The sequence below is a fragment of the Sander vitreus genome, chromosome 2 (genome assembly GCF_031162955.1).
Source record: "Sander vitreus isolate 19-12246 chromosome 2, sanVit1, whole genome shotgun sequence".
Lineage (NCBI taxonomy): Eukaryota > Metazoa > Chordata > Actinopteri > Perciformes > Percidae > Sander > Sander vitreus.
Genome location: NC_135856.1, coordinates 26,025,336 through 26,048,266, shown reverse-complemented (window position 1 = coordinate 26,048,266; position 22,931 = coordinate 26,025,336). Strand labels below are relative to the sequence as shown.

The 22,931-nt window shown below is 40.7% G+C and overlaps 1 protein-coding gene across 6 annotated transcripts in view; it reads left to right on the top strand.

The window, feature by feature from the left end:
• fbxw7 (F-box and WD repeat domain containing 7) overlaps positions 1-22,931 on the top strand; it is a 129,105-nt gene that overhangs the window by 93,861 nt on the left and 12,313 nt on the right. For 5 of the 6 annotated variants that reach the window (XM_078262926.1, XM_078262919.1, XM_078262897.1 and 2 more), the window contains 6 exons: positions 11,835-11,917; positions 13,993-14,134; positions 16,584-16,718; positions 19,013-19,136; positions 19,292-19,428; positions 20,038-20,151. In XM_078262926.1, coding sequence (XP_078119052.1) covers positions 11,835-11,917; positions 13,993-14,134; positions 16,584-16,718; positions 19,013-19,136; positions 19,292-19,428; positions 20,038-20,151 — 735 coding nt within the window. Of the gene's footprint in view, positions 1-6,836; positions 7,215-11,834; positions 11,918-13,992; positions 14,135-16,583; positions 16,719-19,012; positions 19,137-19,291; positions 19,429-20,037; positions 20,152-22,931 lie in introns of those variants that run through there. The other variant, XM_078262933.1, reaches the window with a different exon arrangement.

Sequence of the window (22,931 nt, the reverse complement as noted above, 5' to 3'; positions counted from 1 at the left end):
CGGTCATAAACTAAAGTATTGGCAAACTCCAATTTTAACCCGATGATGGCGCTACATGAAAGGTCATGAGATCACAAAAGCGACTACAGTTCATCTTGAAGGGGGCATGAATGTCTCTACAGACATATTTTTTTTAGACATTTTACACCAAACCACAAATGTCAATCTTGTGAGGGCACCTGGGCCCAGTTTTTCAAAAGTAATCCAGTTGGATTTCGTATCACAGATTGGATCAAATCTTGGAAATGGGTTTTTCAAAAGCAAAAGAGGAATTCCGAAATAAAATCAGATCATGTAATCCGATCTTACATTTGACCTGGATCAAACCTACCCTTTGGGTTTTTCAAAACTTTGAACTCTGTTTGGGATCTATTTGATCCAAAAAAACAAGATTATCCTGATCCCACCAGAAGGGTGGATTCAGTCGTGATTTTTCGAACCAAATAAATACTTTTTTTTATGTAAATTATCACAAAATCAATGTTTACTGATGATATACTGTATACATTTCTTCATATTTAACATAACAAAATAAGGAATGTAAAATGTTTGTTTATTACAGTGTTTCTGTTTTTTAAAATGAAAACGAACAATGGCTATTTGTGGCCACCGGTATTTTGCCTACTTGTTGTTCTTTGCTAAGCCAGTAGGCTACACTGTTGGTTCCATTTAAGGCTCTGGTAAACAGGATTTGGTAATCCTGAAATTTGGTATTTGGATCACAGTGATCCAATACAATGTTACTTTAAAAAACTGGCATAAAAGTAAGAAGGATCAGGTGATCCTGGATAGGAAAACATGAGATTTCCAAATCCGGATCAATTTGATCCAAATTAAATTTTTTGAAAAACTGGGCCCAAAGGATCACCAAAGTTATGTTACATCATCTGAAAACAGTGAATGTCTGTCAAAACTTACACGGCCGATATATTTCGGGATAAGTGAACATTTTGCCCTGCTGGTGGCGCTAGAAGAAAAGTCAGAGGGTCTCCAAAGTCATTAGGTTTCATCCACTGGGGATCATGAATGTCGGCAAAAGATGGATGGATGGATCGAATGTAACAAAGTGGCTAATACATACTGATCAATATAATTGCTTTGTATCTAACAGATGTGTGTGTTAAATAGGATTCAAGATCAAGGTAAAATCTCTGTTCAGAGTTTACTCAGGCATTTTTTTCTTTTGAAATCCATTATTTAGAACAGCAAACATGCAGATTACTGCTTTGTTGGAGAGATAAAGGGTTGTATGGGAAGATGGTATTCCAGATGAGATCAGTATCGCAAGAGGAGATAAAATACCATAGGCAGTGTGATGCATGAGTTTCTGTAGCAAGTTCAGGTCAAGGCATGTGACCAAGTCACCGTCAGTCACCAAGTCACATGGTTTCCCACCACCTTCTCAAACATATTTAGGGATCTAGACATGACAGGCAACACCCAGCAGGCACAATTTGGCTCGGTCTGCTTTATCTGCGATGCAGAGTGGTAATTCTGGATGATTAAAGTGGTTTATTCGTTTCTGTGTAAATGTTGATGCCAGCCCCGGCCAAGTTTCACCTGGCTCATCACACACATTTCCATAACTCTCTTTCATTTCTAAATGAGATATGACAGCTCAGGCTGCATCCAAATGCAAAAACTAGATAGGCCTACATATTACTGGGAAAGGATTAGAAAGGGCAGAAAATGTTACTTATGAGAGGTTACTTATCGTATAGTATATTATTGTTTTTAGGGAAATTATTTGACTTGGAGAAAATCCATCTTCCTCTACAGAGCCAAAAGCTGCTTTAAAACTTTTAAACCGTCCTGACTAAATGTCGACTTTTGCTCATTACAGAACTTCATATGCATCATAATACTTTCCTTGAAACTCTTAAACTTATACCACTTAATATTGACTTTATATTGTACTTCACATTTATCTACTCAAAATTTCAACTCTGCTAGTGCTACTATCTTCACTGTACAAACGGCACAAATTGTACAGATACAATTGTGCAGATTGTTAAGTCCTCTAACACAAACTTGTGATTGTGGGCTATGATAATAAACTTGGCTTTGGACAAATGAGGAAGCTGTCAAAACTTGCAGGCCAACTCTTCCGTCATATTGTAGGTCAAATGTAATGAGGGTCAGTATGAAGGAGGCTGTGGCTCTTGGAGAGGGTCCCACTTTGTAGTTTGAAGCTTTTTCTTACATAGTTTCCAGCAAGCAAGTACCACTGGGCTGATGTATGCGTTGGACACTTTGTTGATGTCCTGAGGATTTGGGTATGATGCTTGTAATTGGACAACATAACGATCGAGAGCGTCATTTAAAATGCAATGAAACACACATTCAGTCATTGACTACTTGGACTTCATTACTTCTTGCACAACAAATTTAACACCTTATGAGGAACAACTAGTGATGCAGTGTCCATCTTAATCCTCACCTCTAAAATGTGTCCCAGCAGGAAAAGGACAACTGAATGTTGTCATCGGTTTGTAAAACTATGAATTTGACATGGCCAGTGCACACTTTACTTTGAACACATATATTCATAATTCATTTATTAAAGGTTATGAATTAAGCATTATTTTGGCTTTCTGTGTGCAGATTTCTTCTTTTTCCTGAAGCACTCAGACCATACTGACTTATTTTCCACGGCGAAATAAGCTTCTCAATCTTTTACTGCCTCACTGCGGGCTCTGTGGTCAATTTTAACTTTTGTTCTCAGTAATGTGTGATGCCAAAAGGCGGAACAGAGATCTAGACATCGTAGTTCTGCTGCAGAGGTTGAGGTTCATTTCTGTAGACGAAGCTGTTCCACATCTTTCATGTTGGAGGGGAACTGTGGGGATGTTCAAGAATGGTTCCTGTGTTTTAGACACATGCTTTTTTTATACTTATTAAGTTGTATTTTACAAAGCATGTAGTGGTCCATAATAATGATGCAGTAGAAAGGACTGTAACAACTGTAATTCATGAAGCCATACAGAAGCCAACAGCCTCCTCTTCCACTTAGAAACGTCTACATTCAAGAAATAATGCATTCATTTTCTGCATTGCATCATTATTGTGGTTTCTGCTTTACTGCCTTCTGCTGATTGTTAAAGCAAACATAATCGTGGACAGGCTTTGTTTGCATAAATGCAATCTAATGTTAAAATGTATTTTGTTCACCAGTTTATTAGATAAAAAAGTCAACATAGTCTGGATGCACTGCATTGGTTTTTATCTTAAAATCAGACTTCACCACTCATTAACTGGCACAATTTCCATTTAGATTATCTCTAGTGAGTTATAAGCAACAAATAAGACTCAGTATTTTATGACACAGCCTCACTTACTTAAGCCTTTTAGTGTATGTATGACATACCTGTGTGAATGAGGACAACACCGGCTCCTTGAATTTTGACGTTCTCTCCGTAGCTTTTGTACATGTTTTTTATTTTCACTAGTTCAACTAGTTTTCTATTAATTGTTTTCTCTCTACTTGTATACATTTTAAAATGCTGCGTCTGCTTAAAACTCCAGTTTCTAAATATTTGCCAATAATTGCAAATACTGACCCCTTTTCTTCATTTATTTTCCATGAACACCATTGATTGTCATAAGGGAGATGGCCAGTGGCTCCTGCTTTAATTTCTTTTTTTGACCTCACCCCTTCAAACTTGAATGTTTTAGTCGCGTGGGTGGCTGCATAATATGTTAATTCAACTCCATGCAGATTATTATCCTTCGCAGAATGCCATGATCCATGGTTTCCTTATTCATCAAACCTCCCCCACACGCATTGCATCTGTCCAGCCTGGAATGGGGCTTACACTTCACCATTTCAGGAAAATCTATTGAGAGGAGACCCCCTAGTCCTCTTTTTTTTTTTTTTCCACAGAGAGGACAATCGCACAATGACACGGCGCCGTTTAGTGATGCATCACTGCCCAAGAAGTATTTGCCTCCTTCAAGTTCGCCACCTCACATTAAACATTTGTTTAAGAAAGCTCCTTTTCTCCTGTAGTGAAGGTTTTTCACCAACATCTGTTGATTTGAATAGTAGGCCAACTCACATTCCTCTAATCGTACTAGACAGGTGTTAGACCTTTAGTTCCTCTTCTAGTCTTCTAATCAGTGACCCAACAGAAATTTTATTTGACAATTTAGTTAATCAATTTAGGGCTGAAAGTAACTTTTATTTTCATAATTGGTTAACCTGCTGATTATTTTCCTGGTTAATAGATTATTCATTTGGTCTCGGAAGTAAAAACTTGACTGCCAAAGTTGACAATAACGGTCCAAAACTCAGAGAAATTTAAAGAACTATTATAGAAGACTAAGAAAACAAGCAAATCTTCAAATCATCTTTTAAAAAGCCATAAACAGTTTGGGGCATATTTACGATTGATAAATCGTTGCAGATTAATTGTGTCCATCGATTCATTGACTGATCATTTCAGCTCTAAATCAATTCATTCTTGAAGTCAAAATATTAAACACTTTATTCCAAAATGTGAGGATTTTCTTGCTTTTGAAATACCTTTTGGATGGTAAGGGTTCGGTTAATTAATTAATCAAGAAATGATCAATGTACAATTGATAGGGAAAATTCTCAATATTTGCAGCCATCATTTTCTCATTCATTTATTAATGGCCTCCTCCAGTATCTTCATACATCCAAGGATGCTCAACTTGTACAAGGCTTGTACAGTATCTGTTGAGACAGTGTGCTGAAACCTTGGTATTGATGTGTATTATTTGTGCACAGTCAAATGAGACATTTGCATTTCCCCACAAGCTATCTGCTGCACTGCGATGTAATGAGTGTATTTTTATATATCCTCTGCTGTTCAAATATTGGAGCCATTGTCTGTTGGATCACAGGTACCTGAACAGGTTTGTTTGTTGATAATAAAACTCTGCTCTGAGAGCAAAAACGTCTTTTTGCGGCTTTACGTCTGACCAGAATGATTTTGGTTCTGATAAGCAGGTGGTCGGTATGGGGGGGGGGGGCTGTTGTTAATGCTTTACCAACTAGCAAAAGGAGAGCAGCAAAGGAGGCCACTGCCTATTCAAAGGCCACAGTACAACCCCTCTCGCATGCCAAGCATTCCAATGTGTTGTGTAAAGGTTGAGCCGGCAGAGAGCAACGAGAGGGCCTTTCTCATGAGGGCCACCTTAAACACACACGGACAAAGCCCGACCAGCTCTGTCTGATGCACCCTTGCGTCCACCGGTTTGGGTGCTTTTCTGCGTGCGTGTCTGTGGTGAGAAAGTGTGACTAAAATGCCAGGATTAGCCAAATCTCTTACACCTGTCATGTCCTCTCAAATGATCATGATTTAAATCTCTTGCTACATTCATTTCAGACTTACTGTATATGATTCACTTTTATTTACTATGGTAATTCACCATGCAAAAAGCTGTACGGTTTGCAGTGTCACATCACATCAATTTCTTTTGTTTATAGTCCAAAATAACTCAAAAGTTCCATCCCAAAATATGGCAGATTTTTTACCAGAACTCTCTTGCCAAGTTTTTCTTTTCAGTAACAAGCCCTAACCCCCCTCCCCTCCTGTGCCAGGTCACGTAATAATTACAGGTGGAAACCAGGAGTGTCTGAAATGCTTCCAGATCTCAATGCTCCATCACCTGTGAATAGAGCCCTTCCCATGACCCTTCATTGTGCCCTGTGTTTTAATGATCTAATGATGTGTAGTTTAAATTAAACTACACATCATCTTTGTTACCCTTGACATCACAAGACGTCTTTTGATGCCAAGGGTAACAAAGATGTATAAAAACTAATGGCATTTTCCAAACTGGTATGAACTGGATATCTATACCAGAAAAAACAATGTGTTGTGGCATTCCCAAAAGCTAGCAAACCAATGCTTAAAGTTTAATTTAAACTACACACAAATGCCACTGTTTATAAATGGCAGGTGGTCAGTTTGATGTTGAAATATGTTTCAATTTGCTGTCTTGCAACACAGGTGGCAGGGGACACTGTTTAATATTCTCTGTTCTCAATTTGCCCAAATGAATCAAACAAAAAGCCTCTGGTGTACTTATCCTGTAACAAGATAAATATGTTTAGTACATTCACCTGTGCTAAATGTTTTGTTTTTTTAACTAAAGCAGACATCTTGAGGTTGTGATTTTTACAAGCTGTAAAATACTGGGCAGGGGCAATCACTCATTACCTGCCATACTCGAATGCAAATATTGCACTGCTCCGTGTGTGTGTGTGTGTGTGTGTGTGTGTGTGTGTGTGTGTGTGTGTGTGTGTGTGTGCAAATAAGCAGGTGCAGCAGAGGTGGATCCATTCACAATGTTGCCTGATAGATTATAATGGCAGACTGTTTGCTTCAGAATTGTTCTTAAGCACAGTAGGCTACTAAAGAAAATGTAACGTTACTTTCCACCACGGCATATGCTTTACATGTGGCAAATTTGTTATTTGATGCAGAGCGTAAAAATAAAGAGAGAAGGGCCTTGGGCTGGGTGCATGGAAGGATGGATGGTGTGTTTTTGATTCTGCAACAAGTGGTGGTCCACCTTTTATGCAAAAGGACAAGTGTGTACCCCACCCGGTCTCTGTGTGCTGCCTCGTCTGCTACGCATATGTCCCCGGTACCCTGCTCGCGTAGGATGCGCTGCGCACAGTGTTGAATGTTGGACTGCACCATTCCTGCTGTCTCCGCCGGGGAGGCTGTAATCCGATCCCGTTTGGAGGAGCCGTCGTGCAGCCTGTGAGGAGGGAGAGAGCACTGCTCTGCTGCTCTGACGCTCTCCCCTCCACTCCTCCCCTTTCTGCCGAGTGTCACCCTCTTTCTCCCTCATCTGTTCACTCCCTGCTCGGTGAGGCTGGTCGGCGGCGCACACGCCTCCGGGATCGTCGCATCGCATTGTTCACCCCACCGACCGAGCCCCATTTAAGTCGGCGTGACGCGGCAGAGCTTTTTCCTCTTATTTTTTTATTTTTTTTAATGCCTATACCGGGGAAATCTACCGCATGTACGCCACTCCGGTGACGTGCCCGAGCATGTTCACATCAGAGACGGCGTCGGATTTACCTGAGAGTGCGCTGCCCTCACACTGTCAGAGCTATCTCCCCACCACGCACACAGATTTGGACTTCACCGATTGTCACTGAAGAGGAAAAAGGAAAACACCGGATTACAAGGATGGGGTTCTACGGCACTTTAAAGATGATTTTCTACAAAGTGAGTAGGCTTGTATGGTTGTAGTAACCGCCCGTGTCACCTCCAACACATCCCCGTCTCTTGTTATTTAGTGTTTGACTCGCTTTGTCGCCCTCATTATCTTTGACGCGCCTCTCCCGGCAGATTGTGCGTCCACTGCGGAGGATGAACAGCAGTGTAGCAGACCCCCAGAGACGCCGCTTTAATTGGGCCTATATAGTATGTTAGCGCTGCTTTAAATGTTAGAATATCGCGACGCGATTTGGCATCCTTTCCATCATAGTAACTTCAGCAGTGTAAATAAACGCCACCTCAGGGCTAATCGTTGTATTTGTAAAGTGGTTACTGCTGTGGCACTCGTATGACCATTCAAATCTGCAATGCTGGATGAAAATATTTTTGTATTACCGCGTTATACACTATTTCCCGTTTCTGGCTGGCATAAGATCCCATTTTGCATCAGCTTTGGCTCGATGTTCCCTGCACTGTACATCAACTGTGGTCCTCCCCTCTACATAACCTAGCTGATGATTTAGTTATAACGTATATAAAACATATAGATAGCTAATATCACATCCATATATGTTCTAAAACATGCAGACTTCCACTTTTGTAAACAACTATCAGTTCCAGGAACAAAATAGCCTGTTCCCCCCTGCTATCCTCCCCAGTTTGCAGGGTTATTATGATTCTACATTATGCAGCAGTGGTTATCTTGCGGTGACCAAAGTGACTGCTTGAGATGCATGCATGTGATCAGTCTGCTGTTGCCTGTTGGAGCAGCCTATTCCCTGACATTGTGCATACGCCTCAGGCTCCAACCACTGATAATAGGTCACTGTGTCAGACTGCGTGAGGTAGAGAATATCCTGAAGGATGTTGGGTGTATTGTGCTGGATGGCAGCCATGAAATGATGCTCCTTTAGTTGGAAATGGGGAGTACAAACAAGAATATGAAAGGGAATCCATTACGCAGAGTGTGTAAACAAATTTATTAATCACATATCATTCAAAATCAGACTCGGCAGATTTTTCTGTGTAGCTGTGTGCACTTTGTCTGTGTAGTGGTGACGCTTGTACTCAATTAATCATCATAATTAGGTGAAAATGTAATTCTGAATCAATGGACAATAGTTTATTTAATTGAACGGTGACCCATTTGTATTCTCATCTATTTTGTGTGTGTGCTCATCCTGAAATATCAGGATTTTGAAGTCAGCCCCTAGAGCTCAAATATTTTGATGCCGCGCTTTGATGGTACAGAAAGACACTGAAACGCCAAGACTAACTTATTTTGGAAGACATTCAGACCCATTTTCCCCATTTGAAATACCAATCCTACAACTTGCCAATTCCTTCCAATGTGGCCAGTTCTCTGATGCATTGCTGCGTCTCAAGTGATGCTGATTGACATGATGAAACTGTTTTCATGGCTGCTTGAAACAGTATTTGAAAAATGAGAAAATATTTTTCAAGTGACTGATGCTGCAGGATGTAGTCTGCGTTGAAATGAATCAACACATTATGTTAGAGTGATTGCTGTCTTTAAAACACCATTAACTCTCTGTGTATCCATCTGTCGTGCTTTTGGCCAGATAGGGAAGGGGAAGCCAAGAGGAAGGAGGGGAGGACTGATTAGTGGTGATTTACAAACACTGCGTGCTTTGGTTACCTTTTTCCCAGGCTGAAACACAAGAAGAGGCTGGTTACATGCTGCTTTTTTCACGCCCACATTTAGTTTGAGGTTTTCTTGCATGTGTACACACACACACACACACACACACACACACACACACACACACACACACACACACAAATTAATGCATACCCACACCCAGGCTCTCCTTGGCTACTGAACTGCCATTGCAGTGAGATCACCGCTTTAAGAACAAGGCAGTTGGGTTTAAGATCTGGACCTTAACAAGCAGGAGTATCTTATAAACCCCCGTTTATATTCCTTATGAGTCAAAAGGCTGTCAGCCAGATATTTGAAATGTGGACAAGTGGAACACAAAAAACTTGCAACCTTTTGAATTGTTTTTGACTACATGTCCTTTTTTTTTTTGCCACACAGATTACATTTCCCAGTGCCTCTAATATACCTTTACTTATTGAATAACTAATGATTTGAATGGCTCTTCCATTGACTCCCCCCTGCAGCTTTACACAGGAGCTGACTTGTGAGGAAAAGATCACAAATCTTTGGTCCGATTACAGTGTAATGTCCAGGGGACACCTAACCTGCAGTACAAGTTGGTGTGCTGGTCATGTACTCATGCCTCTATAAATGCAGGCTTTGGTTCTTGTGTCAGTTGTCTTGGTGCATTGATGCATTCTGTAGTCCACATTAAATACTGAGGTAGCCTGTATTGATACCAAATGAATGGGTGCAGTTGCTGATAATCATCATTCAGCATTCTGAATCGTTTCTCTCGGGTCCATCATTGTTTTAGGATGTATTTGCTTTCTGCTCTCAACACTCAAAATGTGCCACTCAGACTGAAAACACTGAGAGGACAAACACACACTCGCCAAATTATAGTGATAAACAAAAAACACACTTCTTGAGGAGAGACGTGTAATCATGCCACTGTAAAGCCAGACAGTGTGGAGTCAAATGTCCAGTGCAGTTTTCTTGTGTAAGATCCAGTGTTTCAAAAATATTTCAAAAATGCATTTAAAAAGTTTATCTTCAATGTGGTTTCTGCTTTTTAGAAGTCATTATCAGTTTCTACTAGGGCTGTCAAAATAACGCGTTAATTTCACTATACTCTACAGCAGCTAACGTTAGCCTACCGCTAGCTAGTAGCTGGATTAAACACGGTTAAAATGCTGACAGCTAACGCTAAACGGTGTAAAGTTTGACTGTGTTTTACTGTAGAGGATTCAACACCGGGATGTAACAATCTGTAGCTGCCGTCGGAGAAACAACACAGACGGTGCGTTCAATGAAACTGGTAAACTACAGCCTTGTGGTGCATTTGAAGTTATTGTAAATGTCCTTTACCATCTGGTGGTTGTTTTTTTGTCGTTCAACAGCAATTTACTAGTGAAATAAGTTATTGTTATACATTATTATTAAACATTTAATTTTGACCATATGGCCTTAGCAATAAACAAGCCGTTCTTTAATGTCACCGACTGTTGTTTAGTACCCTTTTTTTTTCTTTTCTTTTTTTTACTTTCTTAAAAAGTATCGGTTCAGGCACCGTTAATTATCTATGCGATTAATTAATCACAGAGTATGTAATTAATTAGATTACATTTTTTAATCGATTGACAGCCCTAGTTTCTACAGTTGCAAGAGGACAGATGGAAGTTCTGCAACACATTTTATTGCAGCACAACAGGCTGGAACTGTAGACAAACTGTTGCTAAAAGGAAGAACAAGAAAATTATCGTTATCTGATGGAAAACAGGAAGGAATCATTCTGCACTATGATGTTGGTACTGCTGGTGGGTCCTACATAGCTGGTTTAAAGTGAAGCCCAGAACGAGAATTGAGAGAAGTCTATTTTTCTTAAACTGAAGGACAATCATCAGATCTCGCTAAACTTTAATTTAAACATGAAACACGTTTAATTAATCAAGAAACAAGGCCAGACTGTTACATGGTATATCTTATTTTGGCAAGACACTTCACTTCAGTTCAGTTAGCTTGTGAGTCATGAGGGACCGGCGATGAGATGGTGATCACTTGCATGTGTGGTGAGAGGCCTCGCCAGAGAGAGTGGCAGGCATAGGATGAAGAAAATTGGCTTGCCCGGGCTCACACAGGCTCCTTTGTTTGTGCAGTTGGGTAGGTGGTAACAGGGACTCGGTGGTGTGTACACGTGCAGGTGATAGAAAGAAAGAAATAAAAAACTGACTTGCACTGTTTTTGTTTCTCAAGTATTGGTATGGAAACGTCAGTGCCAAAGAATGCACCCTGTATCCTCCCTTTTGTACTTTGTGGTTATATTGTGTGCATGAACATGGTGTACACTTGGAGTTTTGGTTGTGAATGTGCAAGTGCCTCTGGATATTATGGGGTGTCTGGTTGCTCAAGGATTTCCAACATGGAACATTATCAAAATAAAGCACAGCATTGTTAAACAAGCACCTGCTTTCGATCCCGCTATCTCATAATGTTGAGCTTCCTCAACCACAGATAGGTCATTACCTCTCTGCTTTGTTATGGAACATGTTAATACTTGGAATCTTGAGCCTATGCATTAAAGTTTAATTTCCTATTTGCATAAAACTGTTGCAAGACTGTGGTGGGTGTCTGTATTTTAATATGCTGGATTTCAGACATGATGTTAACAAAGTCTGACTTGCAAAAGCAATTTTCAGCTTTCACCCGTTTTTATAAACGTCTGATTCCTTTTTTAAATTTGCTTTTCAGGAACTGGCTTCTCAATCAAAAAGTAAAGTGACTTAGATTCTGTTTTTGAAAGAGAGTTATGAGAAAGGAAGGAAACAATGATGGATTATACAACACATGCTAGAACCCCCTTCAACCAAATTCTATATGGTGTACATTTGTATTTACTTCTCAGAAGAATGCAGTGTAATCTTTAGGTTTTGTGTTTTAAAATGCAGTGTCCTCCAGGGTTATGCTCTGTTGGTTTCTCATGTTTTAATTCTTTTCTTTTTCAGATGAAAAGAAAGTTGGACCATGGCCCCGAGGTCCGATCTTTCCCGTCAGGAAAAAAGCCCTGTAAAGGCCCTGAGTATCCAAGGTAAAGCAACCTAGATTTCACCCCTAAGACCTCCCAACAGAGACACACCTTCTCCCATGTTTCCTTTCAGTGTCCTGCATTTGTTTCCTACCTTAGGTAGAAATTACATTTTAAAGAGCCATATCTTCTTATTTTAGTGCTATACACATTAAATGATGCTACCATGAAAAGAAATAATAAAAGAGGTATGAACAAAGAAGCTGTGTGTGTCTTCAAACAGAATAATGCTTCACATCATATTGTATAACCAGCATCTAGTCAGCAGCCCCAGATGTTTCTCTAACCCTCAATATTTAATGCACATGTTCACATGTAGCCACATTAAAATTCAGACTGAACACAGCCACTTGACTTTAAATGTTGCCATGTAGCTGGCTCCGTCTCAGCTTCCCCTCCCATTAAAAATGAATCAATAATGAAATGGACCCCCAGCTTTCCATTTTGCTGTCAGCAAGCAGAATCTGTGGTATTGAGGGTGCCTACTGGATGGTTTCTCCCGCTGCCCTTACATTACAAGGGCACATGGGTGCCCTTTGAAGTCCTGTGCTGCTTTTCACATCCAGGTTCTTACAACAGGAGAGTCTGGACTCGGACAGAAATCTGTAGGATTGTGCATACTTTGAAGCCTCTAGAGGAAAAAATATATCTTGGTACTTTTCAGGCCAATATGTTTTATTAATATGCACTGTCCCTCATAAAAATAAAATAAAGAAATGTACTAAAGTTTTTTGGGATTTCGCCATAGTGCATAGCAGATTTGCTTCTCCTTCTGTAACCAACAGGATAACATTCAGTTTGAAACTAGTAAACGTGTGATTAGGACATAATGATATCCTTGTTGTTCTGAAACCACAATGTTTTGGTCAAGTATGAATTTTTTTTATTCTTTTATTTACTCAGCTCAGAAGTCATTTATATTCTTCAGTTCCAACAGCAGCTGTATTATTGTTACCTAATCTCATAATAAACAAGATTTTACCTTTTTTATTATAACACCTCTTTTCAGGAAATTAGAATAATGTAAAAATAAATCACTTTTTTGTATTTGCCTAGCAGAATGCACTTCCTTTAAGCTTTCTTAAAGGTCCCATGGCATAAAAATTTCACTTTGAGTTTTTTTTTTAACATTAATATGAGTTCCCCTAGCCTGCCTATGGTCCCCCAGTGGCTAGAAATGGCGATAGGTGTAAACCGAGCCCTGGGTATCCTGCTCTGCCTTTTGAGAAAATGAAAGCTCAGATGGGCCGATCTGGAATCTGCTCCTTATGTTGTCATAAGTAGGAAGGTAACCTCCCCTCTCTCGGCTTTGCCCGCCCAGAAAATTTGGCCCATGAGAAAGAGAGAGACATTATGACTTGCAAACAAGCAAAGCATGGCAGTTGGTCAAGGCTACCCCCCCCCCACACTCTCCTCCTCAATAGCATTTAAAGCTACAGACACAGAAATGGCACATACTAAGGAAATCTCACTGTGGGACTGGCTCTAGTGGCTGTAATTCTGCACCAAGGCTGAATTTCAGGAAAGAGACTTCAGATACAGTATTAGGGGACCACTAAGGCCTATATAAAAGCATCCAAAAAGCAGCATGTCATAGGACCTTTAAACTGAAGGACAATCCTCAGATCTCGCTAAGCTTTAATTAAATTTTTTATATACCTCTATTTGCTAAATGAAATCAGTGATTGGCAAAAATGCTTTTAGTGCAGCTTTAAATATAGCATTATTTAAACTTAGCATATTTTAACTTAGCATTATTTGCTGTTTGCAGGGACCCATCGGCCATCTTTTATGTTTTTGTCTACTACAAAATAATTTGTGGTTGACAAAGTGGTTGCAGCAAAATGAATCCGTGAACAACAAAAAATGCCCTCATATCGAGTTTATTGTTCTCATTAAAAGTGTATCCTTTTAAATGTCCGTAATGTTTTCCTAATGTTTCTATTTTTTTCATTCAATACTTCTTGTGGAAAGCAGTGCTTTTATGTCCTCTCTCTAATGTCTGTTGGTCATTTGCCTGTGAAGATGTCATATTATTATTATTATTATTATTAGCTTCTAAGACTTGGTTTTTGCAGCCCGACAGGAATTGTCCCATGTCCAGCCACACCCACCACATTTGGCCACATCAGAACAGCCAATGGTCAGGGGCAGCAGAGACGGCGCATCACCTCAATCCAGCCACCCACGGGTCTCCAAGAGTGGCTCCGAACATTTCAGGTGAGCACAACGGAGTTTTCTTCTTCGTCCCTTTTTCTTTTCCCCCCACAGGCAACTCCCAGCCCCCCAACAAAAGCTCATCAAAAAGCAGATGTTGTGCCCAATCAATGTTCACTTAGTCTAAGAGATAATTGCTGCCTTGTTGTTCAGACCCACCACATTACCATAGCCACTGTAGCGTGGAATTGGAATTAGCCGTACCTGTTCAGACTTTAAAGCGGAGTTATGTTTCTTCTGTAGACTTATAGTCTGTACTAAAAGTTGAACACATGTTGTCTTCTATGGTCCTCTGATATTAAGACGTTAAAGTCACTGCAGTAAAATCTAAGACTATTGTTACATTGTTGTGTATCTTTACTGCATCATCCAGGGACAGTTATTCAGATTTTGGATCTCTTAAGCGCTCATTTTGTGTCCGTGATGAGCAAGAATAGACAACGTTCTATGTACTTGTTTTGACCACTTCAGTGATTACTGTCAGTGTCTGCAACATAATAGAGCCATTTCTTTGATCTTAGACTTCAGCTCTAATGATTCCAGACTTCATGGAAAATAGGATGTCATTTAAACATATTAGCCTTGATGGGGTCTCTGTGATTTCCTATATAATAGGTTGCCATGGACTTCATTACCTTAGAGAGCTTAAACTCATTATGTTTGAATAGCTGGGCGAACCTGTGACACCTCAGTATTTATTTTACGTATATTGGTCTTCAAGCCTGACCTGCTGCAGTCTACTGTCTTTAATTTGACAGTTCAGGCTGCAGGCAGCTAAACCTCAAACTTACATTCTATACATTCCCCAGTCCAGTCCTAGCCTGTTGCTGCTATTAGAGAGGGAAACTACACGGCAGCATACTATTAGCTAGAAAGACTGTTTTCACAAAACATACGTCCAAACTTGTGTTATTTTGGGGGTTTGCACTCTAAAAGACAAACACAAGGACACACATGGTCATGGCAAAGTCGTATTACTTTAAAGGTTTAGATAACATTTTGGAGAATATGCTTATTCACACTTTTGGTGGAAGTTGGATGAAAAGATTGATGCCACTCATGTCTCAGGAGGTCTCTGAACCCCCTGATTATCTCCAGCACCTCTGGCTAAAGCTTTTAGCTGCCAAATTACAGGTGGCTTGTGTGTGCCAGATTTTCCTTCCTGCCTTGTAGCCTGTAATCATTGTTAGATTTCATCGCTCCACAGAGAAAAACAGCTACAGCTGTTGGGTCCAACATACGGTGCAGTGCTAGTCATCAGCCAGCGTTAAACAACTGAATGTTCAAGCAGAAGAAATAACCCCACAGAGTTCTAATAATGTTGTTGATAGAGTGTGGTTCCTGATGCTCAAATTTTCCTCTGTGTTGGCTGCTAGAAATAGGCAGGTGCCTCGAGCAACTCTGTGCTGCTGTGGAAGACACGTAGGGAACATTAACGTGTTACAGACACACTGCACAAGGCAGCGTGTTTCCAAGGCGCTCCAATCAACGTAAAATAAGAGCATACGCAAGCACACTTAGGCAGCTAGTTTGACCACGATAAATTGGCACAATCAGCCCATAACACCCGCTATGTTTTTCAGTTAACACTCAACATTTACAGCTGTGTCGGGTGTGGCAATCCAAATGTGAAAGTTTAATGAATATTTTGCTGTAACAGTTCACTAGTATATCACCACCTGTGATAGCCAAACATGTTTTTCCCTTTATTTTGAGAACCTCTAGAGAGGACAGTACAGAGAGAACACAGACAGTAAAGACTGCAGTGAAATTAAAAGCCAATAGGATACACCGCTGTACAAGTCAGTCCCTATAATGTTGTACTGCAGAAAGTATATTAGTACATGATTTGGTACATAAAAAAGAAATTGCAGAGTCACTAAACACAACTAGATACAAGAGGAATTATAGGAATGTTTTGCTGTGTTTGAAATTGTAAAGTAAGTGAACACGGTGCTCCTGAAAAGCAAGCAGTGAATAAATATCCGTGCAAAATCTCATGGATGTCAACTGCAAACTTTAGCGTTTTGAAAAATAACATTATTTTTAGCCGTGATAAAGGTCAGAAGCATCTTAACATGGCTGACAACCCGTGAAGCTCAGTATTTTTTTAATGGCTACACCTTTTCCCCATTGACACCAGCTGTCTTCGTTTGTGATGCTCATAATGTTGAACTCTACCACCGTTAAACTTAGCCTCTTAAGGTTCCTGGATTTTGCCTTGAGTTGACTCCGCAGATTCTCTTTTCAATTGTTTTTTCATTAGCAGAGTTGAGACTATTCCTGTGCTTTCATCTGTTGTGCATTGAGACTTGCAGCTGATTTTTTTTTAATAATATGTAGTGTAGCTTTACTTCCAATCTAGGTTTAGTCACTTTAGACAGAAGGGTCTGCTAAATGAATGTAATGTAGAGGATGCCATTTTTGTTAAACCAGTTCCTCTGTGTTCCAGAGCTGGACTGGCCCAGAGAAGCTGCTGGCGCTGGATGAGTTGATAGACAGCTGTGAGCCCACACAAGTCAAGCATATGATGCAGGTGATCGAGCCGCAGTTTCAGCGAGACTTTATCTCCCTGCTGCCCAAAGAGGTGAGTTCCTGAATACCCCCTTTTTCTGTTATCAGCACACAACTTCATCTCTAGTCCTCCTGTTCCTCTTCCATCTGACCTGAACTCCCATGGGAATCCCTTGTAATAGACATTGTTTTGTGAATGTGCAAAACGTGACCGAGACAAGGCTTCCTCTCCAGCCGTAATCCTGTCGCCGTCTTCCTTCAGATCATCTTAACAACATCCATAGTGGGGTGTCTTGTTTCTGATCTGCATCATAACTGACAATACAAACAATCTAAAGTGCCACGCTGACGATAAGATCACATAAGGGATTCTTACAAAACAGCCTCAATCCACCGTATCTGTTGTAGCTTATCAAATATTTAACAACTTGTCTCTCTCTGGCAGGTGTTGGGATGAAAGGAGGGGGCTGGTGGCGTATAGAGGGAGGCAATAGGATGCAAGGTTTCAAGGTGTCAGCACCACTTGCTCTAAAGCCAGATACACAATAGCGTCATGTGTGTTCTCACCAGGAAATCAGCCTGCTCTTTTCATTCTTTTTCTGTTTTCTTTTTTATATCCTGTTCCTTCTTTTGATAATCCTGTCTGGAGCTGCTGGAAATATATTGAAGGGCTGTCAAGAAATTTTAACAGGACAATCCCTGTGGCCGCACTATAGATACCGTTGAAATTGAAACCACCTAGAGATTCTGCAGAAGGCGGTGTGTTGGGCTTAAAAAAGCAATCGCTCGAGGTCCATTCATAAAACATTTGAAATATCCTGTAGCCCGATAATGACTACTGGCTTAGACAGGCTTTCAGGTGATTAGGTATGTCAAGGTTTGTGGATGTTGTCTGGGACAAGTGATTTGAAATATCCCTAAAACTAAATTTTGATACCGGAATACCTTCAGCAGGTAGACAAAACATAAAAGCCTTATGTCCTTCATGGTGACCCCCAGTCCTCTTTGAAATGTTGTGCATGAGGTCGGATATTTGACAAGGAAACCTCTCCAAATCTTCCATAAAGGTACAATGAGATTCAGATCAGGGGCCCGATTTGACAAAGATACTTTGACTATGGCCTAAATCTAAGAAATAGTCTGATTTCAGATGGACGTCTAAATTCCTCTGTTGCACAGCTGCCTAGCTCTTGACTATCTTAACTGGACTAATTTGCAATGAATTCTCGGTAAATGAACTAATTAAAAAAAACATGGCAGTGTCAAACCTCCCAGCTCTGTTTGCTCCAGAAGATTAAATGAGATTCAACAGTTAGAGGCGTGATGTACTGAGAATATGCAGCAAAGAGTATAACAATACAAAAAATAGTATTGATTTATATAATTCATTAATCATTTGGCAAAAAAATTGCCCAATTAATTATCTGGTTCCAGCTTCTCAAATGTGAGGATTTGTTGATGACAGGATCCTTTATCATAAAGGATAGTAAATTCAATATCTTTGGGTTTTCGACATTAGGTCGAACAAAACAAGCCATGAATCACCTCAGGCTGAGAAATTGAAAATTACTAATCGAGAAAATAATGGGCGGATTAATTGAAGATGAAATAGATTGAAAATTAGTTACAAATAGACTAGATCTAAGAGCAAAATTGGGACTGGCCTAACTTTACAATCCAGTCTAAAATGTCTTTGTGAAACCGGCCCCCGGTACCCTCTTCTGAATTTTGTCACACAGCGTGCCATGGGTCATTATCATCTCGGATTATTGTAATATAATAGAAGAACAATATTTGCACAACGGGTTACAAAATGAACCCATAATCCTCACACTTTTTATGATGATGATGATTAGGACAAGCTATTGTCCTAATGGTTGGTCCACCGCATTATTTCATAGTTGCAGCAGACATTGTCCAAATATACACCTGTTGTATATGTTGGAAAAAAATTGCAAAACATTCTCCCCCCACCCCACCCACATTGCTCAGGGGTCCAGATTTATACTCATTATACCAGGTTTTGTGTCTTTTTAGTCCGGCTTTGGCTTAACGAACTGTAGCCTCTGCATTATTACTGGCTGTGTCAAGCTCCTATTGTGCATTTTGTATTTGGCTTTAATAGAAATGTTTACTCAATTCTATGGTAATACCATTGTCTACCCTGTCAGTTAGATTCATGCTGTTAATATTGTGCACAGTTTGCTCGGCAAGTGTGTTTTCTCAGCTGTTTCTTTTTGTCATTGTGATTTAGTTGCTTCAAACTTAAAGTCTTCTATAAGGTGCTTGTACGGTTGTATACACCCGCAGCAGTGAATAAATGTTTCTTTTTCATTTACACCTCTCACATTCCTCGTCTTTCAACAGCTGGCTTTGTATGTGCTGTCATTCCTGGAACCGAAGGACCTACTCCAAGCAGCCCAGACGTGTCGCTACTGGCGCATCCTGGCAGAAGACAACCTGCTGTGGAGGGAGAAATGCAGGGAAGAAGGTGAGTCTTTGCAACAGATGCAGTCACCCAGTGGGAGCAGTCTGGAGCTACTGCTGTGGGCAATGCTGTGCTTAAAGATGCGGTTTTTAAAATAAACTTTTAGGGGTAACACATGGGCCTGTTAGTCCAATCTGCATCCATCTCTTTCCTCATAGGCATCGATGAGCCTCTGCCCCTCAAGAAGAGGAAAATCGTCAAGCCTGGCTTCACTCACAGCCCCTGGAAGAGTGCCTACATCAGGCAGCACAGAATAGACACCAACTGGAGGAGAGGGGACCTCAAATCACCCAAGGTAGATTTTCCTTTAAACTTACATTCCCCACAGGGTAGCTTCTCTTACAGATCTGATATCTAATGGCTTTGAGTCATAGACAGTAGATGGAAAGTTAGTGATAGGTCAGGACTCTGCAGTATTATTGTTGAATAATAATTGAGCTGCAGCACAGGAGGAGCTTACTTTCCATCTAAAGACTCTTTGTCTTTGTCTTTTGCCTGTTCAGAAGTTTCCCATAAAGCATGACCAGCATGCTAGAACTGATCCAAAATGGGCCTTGTATGCTTTTGCTCCTTTCGAAACAGCCACGGGTCGTTTTAGGCTGACACTGATGTAAATTTGGTTACTGTGCTCTTCATACCCCTTTTGCATCTGTTGTTTTCTGAGCTAGCAGTGCTGTGACACAGTATGACAGACAGAGACACACACACACACACACACACACACTGCTTAAAGAGCTGTGTACACCTGCAGCACTTGGTGACATTTCCCTCTTATCTCCTCTTTGATGTACAAAGCACCGGAGACGTGTCATTGTCAGCCTCAATTCTTGCTGTGTCATTCTGTTCCCCCCCCTGTCCTCCATGTCCTTCTCATTGCATCTCTTTTTATCTGTCCCATCTCAAGGTGTTGAAAGGTCATGATGACCATGTGATCACCTGCCTCCAGTTCTGTGGCAACCGCATCGTCAGCGGCTCTGACGACAACACGCTAAAAGTCTGGTCGGCCATCACAGGAAAGGTATGGGTTAACTGCTTTTCTGCTTAATGGCTTCCTTTTCTTCTGCACTGTTGTCAGACGTTACATGGATTTAAAGCATGCAGTTCAAGTTGACTAGACTTGTTGATTCGGACACATCTTAATTATTTATAAGACTTCCTGTCATTTTAAGTAGCATGTTTTACATCAAAACCGCTTTCCTATCTGACCCCTAACTGCATCTTCGATCTATCTTTGTCTAGTGTGTCCTTTTACATTTTTCCGTTTTGCGGACTTGTTACACAGCACATGTCCGCAAGAGTTGTTAGTATTCATAGCTGAAGCTGGTGCAGCCACACAGGCCTTGGCTGCAGCTTTACGCTGTGTATTAAAAAGAAAAGCAGTGGTTGTACTCTGGTGTTAGAGAGAGGTTCACAGATGGTTGTGAATCGCAGCGCTTTCATGCCTCGGTGTTTGACTCCATTTTCAGAAGAGCTTTTCACAAAACAAATCCTCTGTGAACTGTTGTTGAATATTTGTTTTTTCCACTCCATTCTTTTTACCTTTACTTTGCTAATAAATGAGATACGTTTGGACTGTGAACAAAAATAAAAATTCAAAGAAAACCCTTAAGAGAAGTTGATATTCTGCATGATCACACTGCAGTAGGTTTCTCTTTCTGTTGCTTTTCATTGCGTTAAAGACTTGACCCCACAGATAGGATAGTTGGCATTCAGCCAACTGGTGATTACACGCATATCAGTCCCAGCATTTGCTGATCTGAACAGATCTCGCCAAGGTCATCCGATAGGCATGGAGCACGATTTGGCTCTCCTTCAGCCAAAGACTAACATCTGGATGAAAGGTTGTCACGTTGCAGCTGCATCGGCTCCATATTGTGGTGGAAATCTGCACTGAGTCACATTACCTAGCCTGGTTGACACCAGACCCTTCTCAGTTGTAACTGAGAGTGGGTCTGGGCAAGCTTTATTCGCAGCCCATTTCCAAAGGGGCGTCACCAACGGACGGCACTCAAATGCCTCTGGGCGCAATTGGATAGTCCTTCAACCAATCGGACCAACGATCCGGGTGATGTAGCAGCTACAGGGGCATCAACGGGTTGCTACGCTTCGGTGGCCGTTATGTTGAATGTAAGCTGCTCACCGTCGCTGCGCTATCGTCATCTTGTAAAGCCCGCCTCAATGGTTGTGATTAGTACCTCGATTTGCTGGCTTAACTGCATTTTGTGAAACCGCCCTGCATTCAGACCGGCATCACAGACGCACAGTACATTGTCTGTGGCTTCTACAACGCTAATCCACCTCCGATTTGTTTGTTTACATTAGTCATGAAGAAGAGATGAGCCTAAATCCATTCCTGTTTGGGTGCTTTATTCAGAGCACAACCCCCCCTCTGTGGATTTCATCTCTTTGCTTCCTTAGCTCTGGCATGGCCAATTAAGCCTCGTCGACCATTTTTCGGTGTAGTGGCTGTCGATGCCAGTAAAACTGTAAAGTAAAAACATAATGGTATTATCAGCACCTGCATTCGTTTTTCCTCTGCTGTCAACATTCTTTATATAGTCTCTGCCAGCGTATTTGAGGACCTGGTTGCTATGTTTTTTTATCGCTGTCAGTTTGTCCCTGTGAGATTCTGGCCTGTAAAGTGGCCTCAAGGTGTTACACAGTTTGAGATAGCCCTTGGATGAATGTCTCTTGTGGCTCCCAATCCACGTGCCACTATCCGTTCCGTCCTATCTACTCTATAGTCTTCCATTTAAAAGTGATTTGTTTGACCTTTGTGCATCTTTTACATGTCACATTAATCCTCGGACTTCGGAGAAAACTCAGGGTACCCTTCCACAGCTCAGCCACCAACACCAGAACATAGGTCTTACTCAGGATCAATAAGAGATAGCAGCACGATGACCAGAGATGGAAGATGTTAGTCTTTAAACGTTCTCCTTTTGAAGCGTGACACCATTAGACTGAAGATGTGGTTTTCTTGTCTATTCTACATGCTCTAAAACAAGTTGTTTTCCATTCATCAGGAGAAAAGCAGTCCCTGCAAAAATGAGTTTGTTGGACGATTATAGATTACAAGGGTAAACTGGCTCAAACTCTCGGAGATCAGCAGCTAATTCTGTCCTTTTTCTTCAGAAGAGAGATTTGAAATGCAGCTCTGGCAGCTTGCACTGCAGGTAGAGGATTTAAATTGATGAGATAGAAAAAGAAATTGGTCACACCATAGACAAGTTGTGCCAGAGGTAGAGCAGCACTAACACTTCTTCTTGGCCACTTGTGTTCAATTTAGAGCGACGAAAAAGATTCCTCCTGAGATGGGACAATGTGGGGTGAATCAAGTGGTGTTACATCACTTTGCTGTGTCACAATGTTATCTTGTGTTTTCTCCACACAGAGCACATCTCTACATAATGCTTCAGTAATGAGGCTGGCAAGATTGTAACAGATGTTTCTATCAATTGTTTAATAAATCTGTCCTATATATATATATATATATATGTGGCTCATATATTTTTCAAACTCGCTGGGCATTTTTAGCACGGACACCAAAGTGTCCCATCATATTGACAGGGTTATTTGCATGAACATAGCTTCATTTTAATGTTTCAACAAATACTCCAAGCCAAAGCTCCAAGATATCTGCTAATGTTTCATTTTTACTGCCAGTTTTGTCTTCCCCTTGATTTCTCTTGTTATATAAAACAAAGTAAATAGGACCCTTGCTGTGAGGCAATCAGAATTATAATATCAGCACATATGTAAATGCCTCCACAGCTCTGAAAGCCCTGGGCCGTTGCT